The 19,858-nt window shown below is 39.5% G+C and overlaps 2 protein-coding genes across 2 annotated transcripts in view; one reads left to right on the forward strand and one right to left on the reverse strand.

The window, feature by feature from the left end:
* Positions 1-1,403, reverse strand: part of LOC145994445 (uncharacterized) — a 113,918-nt gene extending 112,515 nt beyond the window's left edge. Inside the window, exon 1 of the mRNA XM_083130581.1 lies at positions 564-1,403. Within this exon, the coding sequence (XP_082986707.1) occupies positions 564-1,403 (840 nt within the window). The remainder of the gene's footprint in view (positions 1-563) is intronic.
* The window catches only part of LOC145994472 (dynein axonemal heavy chain 1-like), a 1,132,367-nt gene that overhangs the window by 463,772 nt on the left and 648,737 nt on the right, over positions 1-19,858 (forward strand). The window contains exon 30 of the mRNA XM_083130607.1: positions 18,829-18,983. Coding sequence (XP_082986733.1) covers positions 18,829-18,983 — 155 coding nt within the window. The remainder of the gene's footprint in view (positions 1-18,828; positions 18,984-19,858) is intronic.

Raw genomic sequence — 19,858 nt, forward strand, 5'->3', positions numbered from 1 at the left:
ATGTATAATAACAGAAGTTCCAAGAGAAGCAGTTACCAAGAAGTTGTAATCAGTTAAACATATAGTGTGACTTATCAGACACCCTGTATGTTTTTTTTTAATATTTTAACTCTCCTTTTAGCAAAGGAAAACAAATACTTAAAATATTGTTAGGAATTTCTTGAGATTTTGAAACCATGAAACAATACTTGTATCACAAACAAGTTTGTTTGTGTTCGCCTAATTGACCTTTGTTGCCAAGGACAGTTGGGTGCAGTGAGAGGAAATACCCGGCATTTCCCTACTAAGTCGCACCGTACTTTATATTATATGTATGGTTCCCGACAAAATTGAGGAAACTCGAACCTTATGTTCCTCACAGTCTTGAAGAGGCGTGTGGCCACAATTGATCCACATGGAAGTCCTTAATATCGATAGGACATGTGTTTGCCACAGGCCTCCTCAAGATTGCATTGTTGAAAGTGGAAGAAAAGGAACTAAATCAACAAGTCAAGATAGTGAGGAAGATAAGGTACGCGTTTCTTTAAGTTGTCCTGGAGTATATAATGTAATATGGTACTCACCAATGCCTGGTTCATGTTCTGCTCCACCCTCTCCCTGCTCGTCTTGGACTTGAACTTCCTGCTGAAGCGTAGGAGGTTCCTGGTTATCATCGTGTTCATGATGACGATGAGAACCAAGGGGGCTATTAGGGTGAGGATGCTGTCCAGGGTGTTGATGATTCTCATGAGTTCATGGTACTCCTTGAGCAGCCCGCAGAGCTCCTCGCAGGAGCCTGTCTCCTCGTACACCTCACGGACCATCCCTGCCGTCACGAAAGAGTACGAGTGGGTGAGCAGGGCGAACCCTGTGAGGCAGATCACGATTGTCTTCGCCCTGGACACGGTGCACATGTGAGGCCTCTGCAGGGGGTACTGGACGGCGATGAAGCGTTCCACTGTGAAAGCCACGATGAGCCAAACGCTGAGTGAACTGCAAACTGAGCTCGTGTACACCAGCACCTGACACCACCCGTTCTTGTTGAACAGCGGGACGCCGACGTTGTTGAGCCACACCATGAACAAGGTGGCGAGGAAGCCAAAGTCTGCGCTTGCGAGCGCGGCAAGGTAGTAACTGGAGCTTCTCATCCGGAGATGAGTGTTGAGGAACACGATGCAGCTCAGTACGTTCCCGAACAGTCCCACGAAGATGATAAGAGGTATGTAGTACAGGTGGAAGAAGTCTAAGAGGTCCAGCAACGGGTCACTCTCCTCGTACGTGATGTGGCGCGTGTCGTTGGCCTTTTCGCACGGTGACGACATCCACGCACTGTCACTGCCGAAAGATAGGTTACCCAGCACCCCTATCCCCACGGGGGTCTCTTGCATGATCTGCAGTTCCTGGGTGTTCCCTATGGACGACATGATTGACACGAGAAAAACTTTTCCAGAGACGGATCGCTAGTTGTTCGTCCCCGGAGGACGCGAGGGGTAAGTTAGCATAGCGAGTTCTGGTACCATCACGACGACACACAAGTTGGGTCTCGTTGCTACGTAAACTGCTCGGTCCTTTTTCACGCCACTAGACGCGAAGTCAAACTGCGAGCGTGCGGTTGTTTGGAGTTCGAACCAAGTGCGTTGAAATCTGGGGCATGCGCGCGGGCCAGCGGCACGGATCCGAAGCAGCGGTGGTGGGTCGAGGGGAAATTCCCATTCGATGGGGGGATAAATTGAGACTGAGAGGAGAAAACTGAAACGTCTTCAATTCTCCAAATGTGTAGATAGTCTATTTTCGCAAAAGTTTGATACGTATGTCGCACTCTTAATTAAAGTATGGGAGGTTCAAGGAAGCTCTCTCTCTCTCTCTCTCTCTCGTTCTTCCTCTCCCTCGTCTCATCTATCTATCTTGTTCTCTCACCATTCCCTCTCCCCTTTCTCTATTCTCTATCCCATTCTCTCTTCTTATCCTCTGTCTCTCTCCGTTACCCATTCATCTCTCTTCCCTGTTTTCTTCATTCTTCTCCTCTCGCCTCCTCTTCTTTCTCTTTCCACACTTCGCTCTATCTCCTCTCTCCTTCTCTCATTTTTTTACTCTCTCCTTCTCTCTTTTCATCCTTGGTCGACCTACGTTTTTATCCCGTTGTTATCTCTTTCCTCTCTATTCCCCATCCCCTTCTCTCCTTTCGGTACCAGTTTCATAGATCTGAGACACATTAAAATCGCATATTTTGTGATTCGCATGGTTCGTACTTACCAATTGTGTATTCCGGAACATAGTTCAAGCTGCCATTATGCTTTTTACACGAAAACAAACGCAATTTTTCACATTCTGAGTGTTTTTTTTATTCCTTTCTTCGCTTCCGGAACACACAATATGGCTGGCACATCTTGACTCACGTTGTGGGTATGCAGTGTTTCAACCCACGAACCATTCACGGATAGCACCATGAACCATTATGCACGGTAGCTGACCGATAGACCCACGAACCATTTCCGATAAGGTTAGGTTAAGTTTGGTTACGTTAGGCAAACATAGTAAAAAAAAGGTGGGTTGAAACACTGACAGGGTCTTACGTCATCAAACATACGCAGCATCCGGTTGTCGTAGGGCAAACAAATGGAAGCAATGGCAATTGTGCGTCGGTGAGATCATTCTCTTGAAAAATACATGATTCACCGGTCAAATATATTCCACGATGAAAGAAAATACATCGACGAATGTTGTAAACCTTGGAGAAACTCATTTCCGTAAGTACTTTCTTGTGTACAATTGAAGAAATGTGTCTTCGATGTATGAAACTGTTACCCTTCTTTATATACCTCCCTCCCTCCCCCCCCCCCCTTTCCCACTCGTTGATCTACCTTCGATCATCAGGAAGACACGTTGGTCCCGTCAGTAGGATGTCTGTGTGTGTAATTTCAAGTTGGAATTTTTTTCAAAAATCTCCCTAAATACAGAGACTCTGGAGTTCATCCAGCCTCTTACAATTATGTATCCGGTGGCGGGAGAGCGTGGTGCTGATCATATCCCCTTCACATTTTGGTGTGGTCATCACCTCCGAGATTGTGAATCACCTTATGCCTCCATTGCATATCCTTTTAAAAATAAGGCACAGAATATATTCGGCTATATTGAGCAGACGTTGTTTCGCCCTGGATGATCGATCTTGCAACAAACCATTTTGCAAGTAGAGAATGCACAGTTGAATTGATATTTTATATCGCACTTCCCGTAAATAACGTTTAGAATAGAAATGTAAAAACATAGGGAAAACTACTTACATTTTTCATTGTTGTTACAGAGGTAACGCTATAAACAATACTTTATACTTCTTCATTACAAAAAAGACAAAACCAGGCGCTATTGTTTGGATGGTGAACACTTCTTCAGGTTTAAATTGCGAGTTTTGGGATGGAGCAACCCCGAGGTCATATTTGTATTCATTTGGCTAATTAATTATTTTACTTCAATTTTCTGCCACTTTTGACTAATTGCGAAGATGAGGATGAATGATGATTGTGTAAAAGTTAAAAAGGTACGCGGTCGGGATTCGAACCTGGAACTTTGGTGGCGAGATCTAAATTCGTTCACTTAACGCGATTTGCCAACGAGCCGGCGGTCCGTGTTGTGGGGAATTATTTCCTGGAAAGTGGATGCTTCCGTCTTCGGTAAGGGATTTCAAGAAATTTAAGATTGCAACACTGATCAGAGATGCGCATGTTCATCTCCCGCTGTCCAGAGAGAGAGAGAGAGAGAGAGAGAGAGAGAGAGAGAGAGAGAGAGAGAGAGAGAGGCTGTATCTGCGGACGACTGCTGCATCCCGGGACCCACCCACCCACCGCTCCGGCGTCTGGCGGGACAAAAAATTAATCATCGCTTCCTTGGACGCGTGGCGGTTGCAAATCCTCTTATGATGATCCTCCAAAGCATTAAATTCTCGCCTCTCCCCCGCTGTTCTCTGTCTCCATTCTTCATCTCACCGCTCGCGGGTTCTCTCCCTAGATCATCCGTTTCACGCTGCATTACCCTTTCGCTCCTCAACCGGTATTTCTCTATTCTATTCCATTATTTCCTGTCGGCATTCCTGAACACACAAGTTGTTTTTGTTCCCTCAAAATGTCGAGCTGCTTCACAACTGATGTTGTTTATTTTCTGCCGTACAGGCACCGGCAAAAAAAAATGGATACCTAAATCATGAAATGCTGACTTCCCTGCAATGCGGTGTGTATGTTATGTTGCCTAACTATTGCATAACTTCCTATTCAAAAGGTTCTGTTGAAGCTAGCTCATCGCCGTACAGTCAACACACTCAGCACATTGCAAGGAAGCCAGTATCTCAATATCTAAGTGCTTCATTTTTATTGCCGGTGACTGTACGCTCTATCTGGAGCAAGCGAACGATAGCAAGTATCTGCGCAAGTAGTGACTCCAGAGAGCTTGACTGATGAACGTGTGAGAGGGAAAATGAGTTCATGAAGGGGAAAACGCGGCTGCAGCTACCAGCCGTTTTCAGCAGCGCGCTCTGCTTTGCTTCGCGCACTCCCTTTCGCCTCTTTTCTTCCGTTATGCGCGGATGAAAACATTGCCGTGACAGGGGGTAGATGGAGGGAAAAGTGTGTGATCCCGAAACAAGTCGAGAAAGGGGAAAACGTCATTATCCAATCTAGTGGAAATATTCTCATTAATTGCAGTTTTTCACTTAACTAACTCTCTAGCCTTCTTGAACCCGAAGGTTCATGGCTGCAGCAACACAGGCTTTCCATCTGTCCCTATCCTGAGCAAGATCTATATACTCTTTTCCATCCCTACCAATTTCCTTTAGGTCCATCTCAACATTATCCCTCCATCTTCGTCTTGGTCTTCCTACTGGTCTCTTACCATCAGGTTTCCCAACAAGAATCCTGTAAACTCTTCTTCCATCTCCCATTCGTGCCACGTGGCCTGCCCACCTAAGTCTTCTTGATTTCATTATTCTAATAATATCTGGACATGAATACAAATTATGTAGTTCTAAATTATGTAACCTTCTCCACTCACCTGTCTCCTCATCCCTTTAAGTTCCAAATATTTTCCTAAGGATCTTATTTTCAAATACTCTCAATTTACGTTCCTCTTTCAATGTAAGGGACCAAGTTTCGCATCCATATCATATCACAAGCAAAATTATTATTTTCTATATTTTAACTTTTAGTTTCTTAGATATTAAAAGAAAGACAAAAGTTTATGAAGAGAAAAGTAACATGCATTTCCTGAATTAAGCCTGCTTTTTAATATCATTTTCATTTGTTAGTATTACTCCTAAGGAATGTTTCACTTACAAATGGAAATCAGCACTTACCAAATTACACTTACCACAAAATTTCATTAGATCCAGCGGTTGACAACTAATTTGAATCTTAGTTTTATATTCACGAAGACTAGACATAATCGAACTTCTTCTCGTAATGATGATACCATCATTTCTATTATAATATTTTCTTTCATGTGCACCTATTTATTAATGCATTTTCGAAATAGTTGGTATCGGGTCATAAAATTATTCAAGAAGAATTTCAGTTAAGAATGTCTGTTTATAGAATAGAAATGCACACAGAACCCAAAACGTGTGAATTGACACATATACGTATTTGGACTCCAACAACACATTAACGTGTAAGAACTGCAAATGATGCACATTTTAGTGGTGTCAAAATACACATAGAAATGTATAAAAGGGTATTTTTTTTATCAGATGAAGTTCCGTGTGATGCACTACAATGCAGTTGGAAGATCAGACAAGATCATTTCAAAGATAACAAAAATACACTTTTAATGCATCAATTGACGCAGATAAAAAATACCCTTTTATACATATCTATGTGTATTTTGACACCACTAAAAAGTGCATCATTTGCAGTTTATGCACCTTAATGTGTTGTTGGAGTCCATGTGTCAATTCACACATTTTGGGCTCTGTGTGGTTAAAACAATTAAAGGTGGAATTCAATCGGGCAATATAGTGTATCTAGTCTATGGGCCAAGTGGTAAAAATCAAGAAATCGGTATAATTTGGGGGTATTAGTTTCCCTTTATGCCACAGTTATATGGGTGTGTTAGGATACCAATAAACCATGATTGCCATTTCAAAGTGGTAGCTAATAGAAATAGCGGCCAATCCAATATGGCGGATGTTGACATTTGAAAAAAAAAAAAAAAAAAAACTATATCTCTGAAACCAACGGTCCAGTCTCAACGATCTTTTTTTCAAATGAAAGTTTAGTATGTGTTCTACAGGGTGGCTCAATAAGTCACTTACACCCCCGGTACAAGGCCACTACAGCGCGCAACATGGAAATGGTGATGACCAATCGTTATCAGGCCAAGGGGGAACCACATTGACGCCACCCGCGCGGTCGGCGGCCATCTTGATGTCCGCCATCTTGAATTCAACTTCAGAATTTTAAATGGGAAAGGGGTGATATGATATATCAAATCAGGCTAGAATGTCAGGAGAAATGCAATGGTGAAGGTTTTTTCGACGTATCTTTAACCAGTAAAAAGTTATGACTGATTTTTGTACCAATTTGCTCCTTTTCGAGGTGTTAGAAAAATGCCTTAAAATTTGTTTAGCGCATCGGTAACGCATCGAGATCAACGTGACGTCTAGGGAGAGAAGTTCGCATGCCATTGCACAAGATTTTAATCTCATACATCCACGAAGAGCTGCGCATTATGAATGGTTGTCGCGAACAATTTACAGTGTGAAGTTTCCATTGAATTAAAAGTTCTTCACAGTGACAAGGCTAATGTTTATGTTCATAAGGAAGTTCATAAACAGAATATTCTATGCTTTTTATCTGATAACCCATTTCGACAGATCAAAGCTGAATGTCTAGTGCTGGTAAGTTAATGGTGTGGCGTTCTGTGTGGAACACGATTGGTTAGTCAATTTTCCATCAACGGAATCTTAAATGCTTAGGGCTACTTTCATTTGTTAAATAAACAGGGTTTTTTTTATCCTTGCTTATGGAAAATAGGTACTATTTACAGTTTTTTTCAATAGGGACGAACACCAGAACACTATGGGAACGTTGTGAAGCAGTTTGTGTGCAAAGTTAGTTATCAGATGACAAGGGTCGCATATTCTGTTTATGAACTTCCTTATGAACATAAACATTAGCCTTGTCACTGTGAAGGATTTTTAATTCAATGGAAACATCACACTGTAAATTGTTCGCGACACCCAGTCATAATGCGCAGCTCTTCGTGGATGTATGAGATTAAAATCTTGTGCAATGGCATGCGAACTTCTCTCCCTAGACGTCACGTTGATCTCGATGCGTTATTGATGCGCTAAACAAATTTTAAGGCATTTTTCTAACACCTCGAAAAGGAGCAAACTGGTACAAAAATCAGTCATAACGTTTTACTGGTTAAAGATACGTCGAAAAAACCTTCACCATTGCATTTCTCGTGCAATTCTAGCCTGATTTGATATATCATATCACCCCTTTCCCATTTAAAATTCTGAAGTTGAATTCAAGATGGCGGACATCAAGATGGCTACCGACCGCGCGCGTGGCGTCAATGTGGTTCCCCCTTGGCCTGATAACGATTGGTCATCACCATTTCCATGTTGCGCGCTGCAGTGGCCTTGTACCAGGGGTGTTAAGTGACTTATTGAGCCACCCTGTATATTTAATGTTATGTTATGTTTTTCGATAGGAGCAACCGTTGAGTAGTTAATCAGGGAGTAGTAAAAAGAAATCTTATTTTTTACTATTAATTTTATGTTTATCATTAATGTAATAAGCTAGGGATCTGAGAAGAAAATGTTCCAAACAAAAATTGTAGCATAATCGCTTACCTTTAATTTGACATAATACACTTCTTGCTTTTGAGCCACTTTTGTTTAATCACGATCATGAGTGATGAAATTGATGAAGGGACACTCACAAGGAACACCCATGTCCAGGCAGGGATTCGAACCAGGAACTCCTGTCGTCGTAGCGCACATGCTCGAGGGGTTTCATATATACAATTTCGTGCTATCATTCACTAGACTGGGCGCGCGTTGTAAGGACAAAATAATAAAAGTGAAGGCAATTTAGGAGCATATTAGCTGTTATATCCAAACTTTTCCCTCATAAAGACTGTAATGTATTATGCGAAGTTGCTTTCAACGTTCTTCGGTAAGTGCATATAATGTTTTTGCCTGCATCCTGCCCAACTTGTTACGGCAAGAGACAACTGAACCTAGCAGTACATCTTGAATATACCACCAGGAATTCAGGGGTTCTAATTACATATGAATTACATTCACTTAATTGCTATCATGAGAAACAGTGTATGATATTTCACTTAATACTTGCGAGCATTGCTGATTTTAAACATATCTTGATGACAGAAGGGGACACATCGATGTATTATCAAAATGTGTTGGTTTTTCTTTTATCAGTGCAGTTTCGTGGTTTTATTTCTGGGGGGAGGCGGGGATAGCGGTGCCGATTATAGGTCCTCTGCGAGGCACTCATTGGAGCTAACATTATAGGTGGGTATTTCACTGGCTCCTCCCTCAAAATTCCTCAATGGAAGGTGAGGAAATACGTAAAAAAGATCAATCCCTCTCGATGCGCCCATCGCAGGCGTCCCCTTATCCTAATTCATTCTCAATACTGAAGCCTTTCCCAGTATTATTTTTCCCCCAATAATACCTCAACCAACCACCACGAAACGGAAATCATTCAACTATTCTGAAAAAAGAAAATACCTGGATCACATGGAATATGATTAGATGAAGTCCGAATTTGATAAACCAATTGTGCCCCCCAAATTTCACCAACCATCCCATTCCTGACGCATCCCGCAGACCAATCCTCTCCGATGCTCGCATCCCAGGAAACACATACATGTATATCCAACCTAGTACTGAAGCCATTCAAGTATTAAAAAAATATATAATTAAAAATACACAAGAAGATCAAAAAAAGTAAAAGAAAAAAGCATAATCTAAAATGTCAACACCCATCAATAAACAGAAGTCACTACCTACCTACACACTATCTACAGAATACCTAATACTGAAGCACAAACTATTGTAAACCAACCTGTTTCTCAAACTCAAGAAATGGTTTGGTATCTTAGTTTTATTTTTGTTCATTCATATATATGTATGTATGTAATAATTATAAACAATAGAAAGCAAAAATAAAAAGGGGGAACCGTATAACCTTTCGCGGAATTGACGGCCTGGTTTTACATATTTAGGCACCAGGGTATAGCGCATACCCCTGAATGTATGCGGGTGGAGTTTGGGCATATTCGGGGGTTCCCCCTTTTTTTTAGTATTCTTTACGGTGTGTCCCTTCTAATCGTCATCGGCGCTAATATGTGGCAGAAGACCCAACATAAAGTAATATTTACCTCCAACATGCCACTGGTTGACTACAATGCCGAATCACCCTGTCCCCTGCAAGTTCGTTAAGTCTTAAGATAAGAGCATCATAAGTAGGGCTCGGAAGTTGAAGACCTATACATTGCCAAAAAAAGACCGATAAAAATACCTAAAAATATCAAAAAAGGACCTAAAAACGGAAAAAAGAACGTATAAATGTGATCCAAATTAATTAATAACTCCAGTTTTAATTACATATTTAATTAATATTATAGTGGTATGGAACACACAGTGCGAAAAAAGTATATGAATGAAATGCATCTTCTTTCAAACATTATATATTTTTTAGATTAACATAATTCGAAAAATCATATTTGAAGAATCATATTTGGCCTAACCACACTCGGGTTACAGAAATAGGACTTCGGAAAACTTACCTCAGTTGGAATTGCAGTATATACCAATAGTCATCTCCAGGATCATAGGTGTAAAGGATCGTCGGTTTTCAGATAACACGTTGCGAAACATCGAGAAACTTCTCTACACATCAACGGATGTTAAGGGTGCATACTTGAAGCAAGTGAGATCTCGTGGTGAAAATTCCTCTTCAAAAACAATCACATCAAAATTTTCTCCTTTCAATATTTCAAATCTTGTACATAATTTGACACCCCTGTTTTTTTTCACGCACTAGTTTCATTTTTTAAAAAAACGTAGTCGAAAGAAAATGAAGTTGCAAAAAAAGCCGTTAGGACCTTAAAAAGGCTAAAAAAGGACCAATAAACCAAAAAACGCCGAAAAAGCAATAAAGGACAAATAAAACCCACCTTTTTCTGGCCTACAATGACAAAAAATGAACATATATTATGTTGGGCCTCGTATTTGTACACTAAGAAAAAAAACAATTTATCCTCAACTTCCGAGCCTAATCATAAGTGTCGAGTTACAAGTAACCCACATGCTGGTTGCAAGGAATAGCGTGTGTAGATGGGTGTTACATAAGAATAAGTAATCATTAGCAAGCTACTTGCTGATATCGAATACAGGGGGCGACATCATCGCTGAAAGATATATTTAACGAGTCCTTCCGACGCAGGCATATTACGTGGATCACTCGACTTCATTAAGAACTTGGAAGGGATCTATGAATAGGAAGGTTCATACTACGCCGTTTCTTCCTTCTTCCAATATATCTATAACTTGCAGTGTGTAACATTACCTACGACGATACTAATGAAAACTGGTCTTATTAGTTTCTGTATTTAACTAGTCATTGTTGCAAAGCGGAACGTTTTGTGCTCTTTGATCTCGTAAGATGGATTCAACACATAAGATCTGAGCTGACGTATTCTTGTGTTGTTTGGCAACATAGCACCACAACTTATATATATCGACTCCAAAGTGTGCAGAACAAGACCTTACGAATAATAAGAGGTGCAGATAGGTACATTTCAAATATATGAGACCAAGAGTCCCTATTCGGCTGTATAGAGAGAGAAAATATAAAATTCTGTATCAAGCAGCCTCATCATCCAAACCCTACAATTCACAATATATGTCAAACGGAGACAAGAAGACATATCCACAAAATGCCGCGTCTTGATATATAAGAATATGCAACTAAATGTAACTTTATATACTATTCATCAATAAGTATTCCATCTAAATGTACAATAAGTAGATAGGGTCTACATCTGTGCATGTCTGACTCTGTCATGCTATGCGTATATTACAGATTCTCTTATGTACATTTTGCTTAATAACCTGGTCATGCGTCACTGGGGAAACTTTTTCTAGTAACACGGCAGTTGTGTGAAAGAAGTGTTTCATCGAGAATTTTTATGCGCAAGCATAAGAAAAGAAAGGCCAAAATTCATAACTCGAAGTCAGGGTATGAAAGTTCCAGAAACTTCAATCGAAACAAAACCGGCATGATAGTCTTGATCATACGAGGGCTGCTGGAAAAGTTTCTGCAATCAATATGATAAAAGACATGTGAAATTCTGGAAATGGCTTTATTGTTTTTCAAAGTATTCACGCTTAAGATCGATACACTTTTGAATACCTCAAACCAATTTTGAAAGCATTTTTTCCACTCTGAAGCTGATACCTCAGAAACCGCTGTTCGGAATGCGTCAACAGCTGCTTCAGGCGACACACATCGCTCACCACGCATCTTATTTTTCCTGTGTGGGAACAAAAAGAAGTCAGGTGAGTACGGACAATGAGTCATTAATTCGACATTTTTACTGGGCCAGAAATCAACAGTTTTGTGCTGAGTTGGAACTGGCGTTTTCGTGGTGAAGAATAATGCGACGATTTGGGTTTGTTTACGCAATTCATTGATGACCTCTGGAAAACAAATTGTTGTATACCACTCAGCATTTACAGTCTTTCGATCTTCTAAACAGGGACCTGTAACGTAACTCAATTCATTGGTATTTGTCACCGTTCCGCGTTATTTCCGTACCGGGTACCGCGTACCGGCCCAAGTGCTGTTGACCGTTCCAAGGAAAATACCAGAACCTCTTGGTAAGGCGAACAGTAACGCTTCTGCTATACCGTTCCGTTCGTACCCGAGAGTGCTTCGGGGACGACAGCTTTGGGTACACAGAGTGGAACGTTAAAATACCCGTACCAGAAAGCATGGAACTTGTTCCTTATCTGAATGCCGGTTCCGTTACGGTACGTACCTCTCCTTAGAATCATACCGGTACAAATTCATGATGGGTATATCTGAACTTTAGGATCGGGTACAATTGTAACAAAACCTATTTTCAACAAATCAAATGGGTATTGAATGGATCAGAAAATATATGTCACGTAACTCTTCATTTTAAAACTTTCATTGTTGAATTCTTGAAAAATCGATAAGAACTAATATTAATTGAGGTTGTAGGCAATAAAATATAAATTGTATATATATATAAATAAATATAGAATCGTGAGATTTGTTATTAATAATGTTACTTTTATATAACCAATACACGTAATATTGGGTGCAAGGTAAACATATTTAAAAAATAATCTTTTCAAGCAAGATATTGAAAGTTCGACATGATGATAGTTTATGTAATTAGAATATTACCAACTAATAATACATGTGGAAAAAAGGGAAAGTTAATGTACGCCATATTGAGAAATGTTACCATCTAAGTTACAGATCTGAAATTCGGGTTGACCTGGCATTGCCAATCAAAATGATTTTTTTAAAACTGGAAATTAGACGCCATATTGAAAAATGTCACTTCTTAAGATAGAGAAGTGAAATTCGGTTTGGTGGTAGATCTTGCTAATTAGTTCATGTTAAATCAACATGATTGTGGTAAACCGGAAGTTGATGGAAGCCATATTGAAAAATGTTACTTCTGAAGATATAGAAGGGAAATTCGGTTTGACGGTAGCTTATGTGAATTAGAGCAAGGCAAATAGACATGATTGTGGAAAACCGGAAGTTCATGGACGCCATATTGAAAAACGTTACTTCTCAAGATAGAGAAGAGAAATTCGATTTGGTGGTAGATCTTGCTAATTAGTGCATGTTAAATCAACATGATTGTGGAAAACCGGAAGTTGATGGACGCCATATTGAAATATGTTACTTCTTATGATGGAGAAGTGAAATTCGGTTTGGTGGTAGATCTTGCTAATTAGTGCATGTTAAATCAACATGATTGTGGAAAACCGGAAGTTCATGGACGCCATATTGAAAAACGTTACTTCTTAAGATAGAGAAGTGAAATTCGATTTGGTGGTAGCTTATGGGAATTAGACCATAACAAATCAACATGATTGTAAAAAACCGGAAGTTGATGGACGCCATATTGAAAAATGTTACTTTTAAAGAAAGAGACGTGAAATTCGGTTTGACGGTAGCATATTCTAATTCGTGTATGGCAAATCAACATGATTGTGGAAAACCGGAAGTTGGTGGACGCCATATTGAAAAATGTTACTTCTTATGATAGAGAAGTGAAATTCGGTTTGGTGGTAGATCTTGCTAATTAGTGAATGTTAAATCAACATGATTGTGGAAAACCGGAAGTTCATGGACGCCATATTGAAAAACTTTACTTCTTAAGATAGAGAAGTGAAATTCGATTTGGTGGTAGCTTATGGGAATTAGATCATAACAAATCAACATGATTGTGGAAAACCGGAAGTTGATGGACGCCATATTGAAATATGCTATTTCTTAAGATATACGAGTAAAATTTGGTTTAATGGTAACTTATGGTAATTAGTGCATGGCAAATAAACGTGATTGTGGAAATCCGGAAGTTGGTGGACGCCATATTGAAAAATGTGAAATTTTGTTTGATGGTAGATTATGGAAATTACAGCATAGAAAATCTACATGTTTGTGGAAAACCGGAATTTGGTGCACGCCATATTGAAAAACGTTACTTCTTAAGACAGAGGAGTGAAATTTGGTTAGATGGTAGCTTATGGGAATTAGAGCATGACAAATGAACATGATTCTGGAAAACCTGAGTTTGATGGAATTCATATTTAATTTTTAATAAATAAAAACTAAATCGACACTCAAATGTATTTCCTTTTCAACATGGCATCTATCAACTTCCAGTTTTACAGACAGCATATGCATTGTCCATGTTCGAATTAGCAAGCGCAATAATCTAACCGAATATCACTTCTTCATCTTAAAAAAATGCATTTTTCATTATGCCGTCCATCGACTTTCGGTTTTATAATATCATATAAATTGACCATGTTCTAATTAACATAAGCAACCACCAAAGGAAAGAGGAATATTAAAGTATTTTTTCCCGTTAACGTCCGCTTTTCCCTAATCATGTTGATTTCCAATGCAGTAATATCCATAATAACATAAAACCGAATTTCAGTGCTCTATCTGAAGAAATAACTTTTTTAAATATGACATCCATCAACCTCAGGTTTTCCAGAATCATGTTGATTTGCCAGGCTCTAATTCGCATTAGCTACCATCAAACCGAATTTCACTGCCGTATCTTAAGAATTGACGTCTTTCAATATGGCGTCCATCAACTTCCGGTTCTCCAGAATCATGTTGATTTGCCATGCTCTAATTCCCATAAGCTACCTTCAAGCCGAATTTCACTTCTCTATCTTCAGAAGTAACATTTTTCAATATGGCGTCCACCAACTTCCGGTTTTCCGGAATCACGTTGATTTGCCATGCTCTAATTCACATAAGCTACCTTCAAGCCGAATTTCACTTCTCTATCTTCAGAAGTAACATTTTTCAATATGGCGTCCACCAACTTCCGGTTTTCCGGAATCACGTTGATTTGCCATGCTCTAATTCACATAAGCTACCTTCAAGCCGAATTTCACTTCTCTATCTTAAGAAATAACATTTTTCAATATGGCGTCCATCAACTTCCGGTTTTCCACAATCATGTTGATTTGCCATGCTCTAATTCCCATAAGCTACCTTCAAGCCGAATTTCACTTCTCTGTCTTAGAAAATAACATTTTTCAATATGGCGTCCACCAACTTCCGGTTTTCCGGAATCACGTTGATTTGCCATGCTCTAATTCCCATAAGCTACCTTCAAGCCGAATTTCACTTCTCTATCTTCAGAAGTAACATTTTTCAATATGGCGTCCACCAACTTCCGGTTTTCCGGAATCACGTTGATTTGCCATGCTCTAATTCACATAAGCTACCTTCAAGCCGAATTTCACTTCTCTATCTTAAGAAATAACATTTTTCAATATGGCGTCCATCAACTTCCGGTTTTCCACAATCATGTTGATTTGCCATGCTCTAATTCCCATAAGCTACCTTCAAGCCGAATTTCACTTCTCTGTCTTAGAAAATAACATTTTTCAATATGGCGTCCACCAACTTCCGGTTTTCCGGAATCACGTTGATTTACCATGCTCTAATTCCCATAAGCTACCTTCAAGCCGAATTTCACTTCTCTATCTAAAGGAGTAACATTTTTCAATATGGCGTCCACCAACTTCCGGTTTTCCGGAATCACGTTGATTTGCCATGCTCTAATTCACATAAGCTACCTTCAAGCCGAATTTCAATTCTCTATCTTAAGAAGTAACTTTTTTCAATATGGCGTCCACCAACTTCCGGTTTTCCGGAATCACGTTGATTTGCCATGCTCTAATTAGCATAAGCTACCGTTGAACCGAGTTTCACTTCTCTATGTTAAGAAGTAACATTTTTCAATATCGCGTCCATCAACTTCCGGTTTTCCACAATCATGTTGATTTGCCGTGCTCTAATTAGCATTATCTACCTTCAAACTCAATTTCACTTCTCTACCTATTTTAAAAGTAATGGGGCCTACTGCACATGCCTCCTAGTAACAGGTTGCCTGAATGACGAATATCGACCTTCTGCGCAGGTCGTTGTAATTAGTATAATATACATGAGCTTGTTGAAACTAATTGTTTCTATTGTTAATAGTTTGCCAGAGTGACGGTCTTCAAAATTTTTGCATAGCTGATACCATTATTAACAAATTAATGAAAGATAAACTAGATAGCATTTATACATATTTTTCGGATAAATAAAATCCAGAAAGATCACGAATTACTTTTTTCTAAAGTTATTATAATTAGTTTTAAACAAAGAAGTGTATATTTATCGGTATTCCATTTGCTGCTGTGGAATTTTGATTGACAGTAAACTGTTATGATACGTACTGTAAGTTCCTGTTACAAATGTTACCGGCTTCATCCATTTCTATCCACGTACCGGTATTTAATAACAAGCGCTGGTCATAGTGCTTCAGTACCGGTTACCAACTTGTGGTTCCATTTCGTACCCGGTAGCCACCGTTCAGGTACAGTATGTACGGGTACGATCGTACCCGTTCCATCCGAGACCCGTTCCACTCAATACCTGAAGCGAATGGGTCGTTGAGTAACGGTACGCCTAATTTACCCAGGTTGTAGGTAGGTCCAATCTGTCCGGTACTGTGTGGAACGCCAATGCCATTGTAACGCATATCGATAGTTCCGTTCGTAACTTGACAGCGTTACAAGTTGGGTTACGTTACAGGTCCCTGCTTCTAAAGCTTTTGTTGCCACATGTTTGGTATAACCGAAGAAACAAGCAACCATTTGCTTGGCAGCACTCTTCGAACGAACAACTTTTGTTGGTTTCGGCTCACTTTGAAACACCCAAACAGTGGATTGCTGTTTAGTTTCGGGTTCGTATGAATACATCCAAGTTTCGTCCCCTGTAACGATGTAGTACACCAAATTTGACTTGCCTCGGTTGAATGTTTTGAGCATTTACTTACACCAATTTACACGAGCCTGTTTTTTGGTTTCGGTCAAGTTGTGTGGGATCCAAACGGCTTGAAAGTTTCCGTACGTTCAGATGACCATGCAAAATCGTATGTATTGCTTTCATGTCAATGTTCAAGGATCTCAGGGTATGTCACATGTCGATCTCTCTCAATCATTTCACGCACAACATTAACATTACTGGCAACAACAGACGTGGATGGACGATCTTCACGAAATTAATCACTGAGAAATGTGCGACCACGCTGGAATTCGGAAAACCAATTGTACACAGTTCTATTGGATGGTGCTTCATCCTTAAAGTACATTTGAAATCATAAAAAAATCATTGCCCGAAAGTGTTCACGAGAAATTTCCATTTCTCACACAAAACTACTTTTTCAAACTGCTGTGAAAAATAAACCAATAGGCTTAAACAAACAATTAAAGATAATTTAAACATAAAAGGCGTCTATTCTTCCGATTTTTATAATAGTGGAACACTAGCGCCACTGTTGGTGGTAGTTTGCAGAAAATTTTCCAGCAGCCCTCGTACTACTGTCAAGTATATATGTTTTGTAGATTAGATAACGTTCAACGGATATTGTGGCAATATGAGTTCATGGAAGCCTACGTAATGAGAAAAGAGACAATTTTCATCAATAAATCTAGTCCTTTCGCAGAGAAAATGGCGATTAAAATTTTATAGATTTTCTGTGCCATATGATTCGTGGAACCATTAAAACACTGTATCGCTTAACGACGAGTAACATTATTAAGTCTTTCGTGGCATCATATTCATGAAAAGCGTAGTTATATCAAGCCAACAGACCAAAGCGACACTAAATATGATAACTCAGACCGAATTATTTGGTAACTCTAAATAAATGTGCACATCTATTGCAACATTGGTATGGTTACCAGAAACTACTTTTTGTTTATCTCAAACACACTTTTCCCCTATGTGTAAGTGTACCAATTTTTGGTAGTAAGTATTAGTTTTAAACAAATGTTTGGTCGCCTATTTCTTGTACTCCAAGGACATTGAATGTAACACAATAATTGAGGGGGATTGTGAACTAGATATTTCGATGCTCAAACGTAGTTCACCATATTCACCATTTAAAGCAAAACATTTTTTTCTGGAAATTGAATTGCGGAAATCCATCTGCATCTGTGTTTTGGCTGTTGCAGCAACCTTCTGAAATGGAACTAATAGCTCTGTGCTTGCAGTATATTATCTTTTTTACCTTGTTTATAACGACAATGAAGTATTCAATATTTTCGGATCCAATGCATATCCAAACTTAATAATCTGCCTTGATGTCCAGTTAGGAATTATTAGATTTGGAGTCCCGAACATGTACGCTGGAAAAATTTTGCCATTGTTTAGCCGCATTTTCGATTCTGTTTTTGTCTTCATTTGACCTTTCCATTGTAGAAGGACGTGCCTATTTATATATGGAATACCAAACCTAAAAGGATAAAGTATTGTAGTCTTGTCGGAAATTTTGATCTATTATTCCTCGGAGAGGCGTAATCTTTCAGAAGGCTCTGGATATTCTCCTCTATCAAACAAAATTGATTTTCATGTCTCAAGCAATAGAATGAGACACGCATAATAGTTTTTCAAGTTACTTTTCTCCAAGTATAAATGTTCTTGGAATATACAGATAGGAAAATTGTAAAGTAGCTACAACATGTGACTAAATGTATCTGACCACTAAATGCTAAGTCCTAAATGCCGTTAGAATGCATGTGCACACACACACACACACGGGATGACGCTTTCTGAAGACATCCAGACATAAACATCACGTTAGCACAGTACTCCCTAGACTGTATTTTGCACACTAACGAGGCTCTGGCTTCTGGACTTCATAACGAGTGTAATCCTCCCAGGTGTTTGTATATTTTCATTTTGAGTATTGTGCTATGACGCCAGGGGTCCCGGGTTCAAATCGTAGACTGGGCATGGGCTTTGTCTGTGTGTGCGTCTACATCAACTTCATCATCTCATCACTCATCCTCGTCATTAGTCAAAAGTGTCACAAAAGGGACGGTACATAACCAAAAATCAAATGAATTCATTTTGACTATTCTCTTAATACGCACGTGAAAGACATAGTGCAACTATCAATTGAATATTGTTAATTTCAATCCCCGCGAAAAAAAATCGACATATTTTTAGTTTTGCAAATTTTTCTTTACAGTGTTACGAGATACTGAGGAATGCGATGACCAGTTTGAAGGGCCAGCCTTCCCCTGCTGGTGTCCCCTTTCAGACCGTGCACACGAACGCCCTCAACCCCAAATCCATCACGATGGGCCAGCTGTACGGGGAATACGATTTGCTCACCCACGAGTGGTAAGTAATTCACTTCCGAGTATAGGTCGTCTCTTACACGTAAGCAACGGCTCTTGGTATTTAGGATTGCACATTGTGTAATTACATTAGGGTGACGTCGAGCTGAAACTCCACTCGAAATGTCTTTGACAGAAACGTGCGTCGTATATTTTACATCGCACACCAGAGCACCTGTTCAAGCTGCTCCGGCGCCCACCCAGCCGTCGTATAAAGTGGGTATCTGGAGGAAACTCTGGGGAGTAAAGGCGGCCAGGGGCGTGGTCCTGATCACATCACCCCCACCTTCGGCCGTCATCAAGAAAGTGTAGCACCCTAACTCCACACCCCCTACACGCCTTCATGGTGTGGTGCAAAGCACAGGGGAGCACTTACCTTTTTTCTCTTTTTTTACTCCAGAGCATATTCACACTTACATAACCAGTTAAATATGCACTTGGAAGTGTCAGAATATACAATTAATATGTCCTCAAAGTTAAAAATTCCATTGTAAGTTATATTTTGAAATATGATTTTAATTGTGTACTATAGCTAAACAGGATTTATATGCAATGCAGGTTTTTATCACAAAGCCTGTGTCAAAAAATTGTTATGCGTTTTGACAAAAATGCAAGTCAACGAAACTATATTTATGTTGTATCTTTTGACACATTTTCTTTTTATTTTGCATTAAAATGCATAGTTTTGAAAATGTAAGATTGCTACGTCTTTTGGCTAAATACAAAGGTTTCCAATTTGGAAACTATTTTTACTATTCACAGATGAGTTTTCCTCAATTAACGCCTAGCCACCAACAACATGGCTGAGTTTAGGGGACAGCTGTGGGGAAGGGGGGAGCTGTAGCTCCGGACCTCTTCCTATAGGCTAATGGTCACTAA

Source organism: Lepisma saccharinum, chromosome 10, assembly GCF_977018435.1.
Source record: "Lepisma saccharinum chromosome 10, izLepSacc3.1, whole genome shotgun sequence".
In the NCBI taxonomy this organism is placed as follows: domain Eukaryota; kingdom Metazoa; phylum Arthropoda; class Insecta; order Zygentoma; family Lepismatidae; genus Lepisma; species Lepisma saccharinum.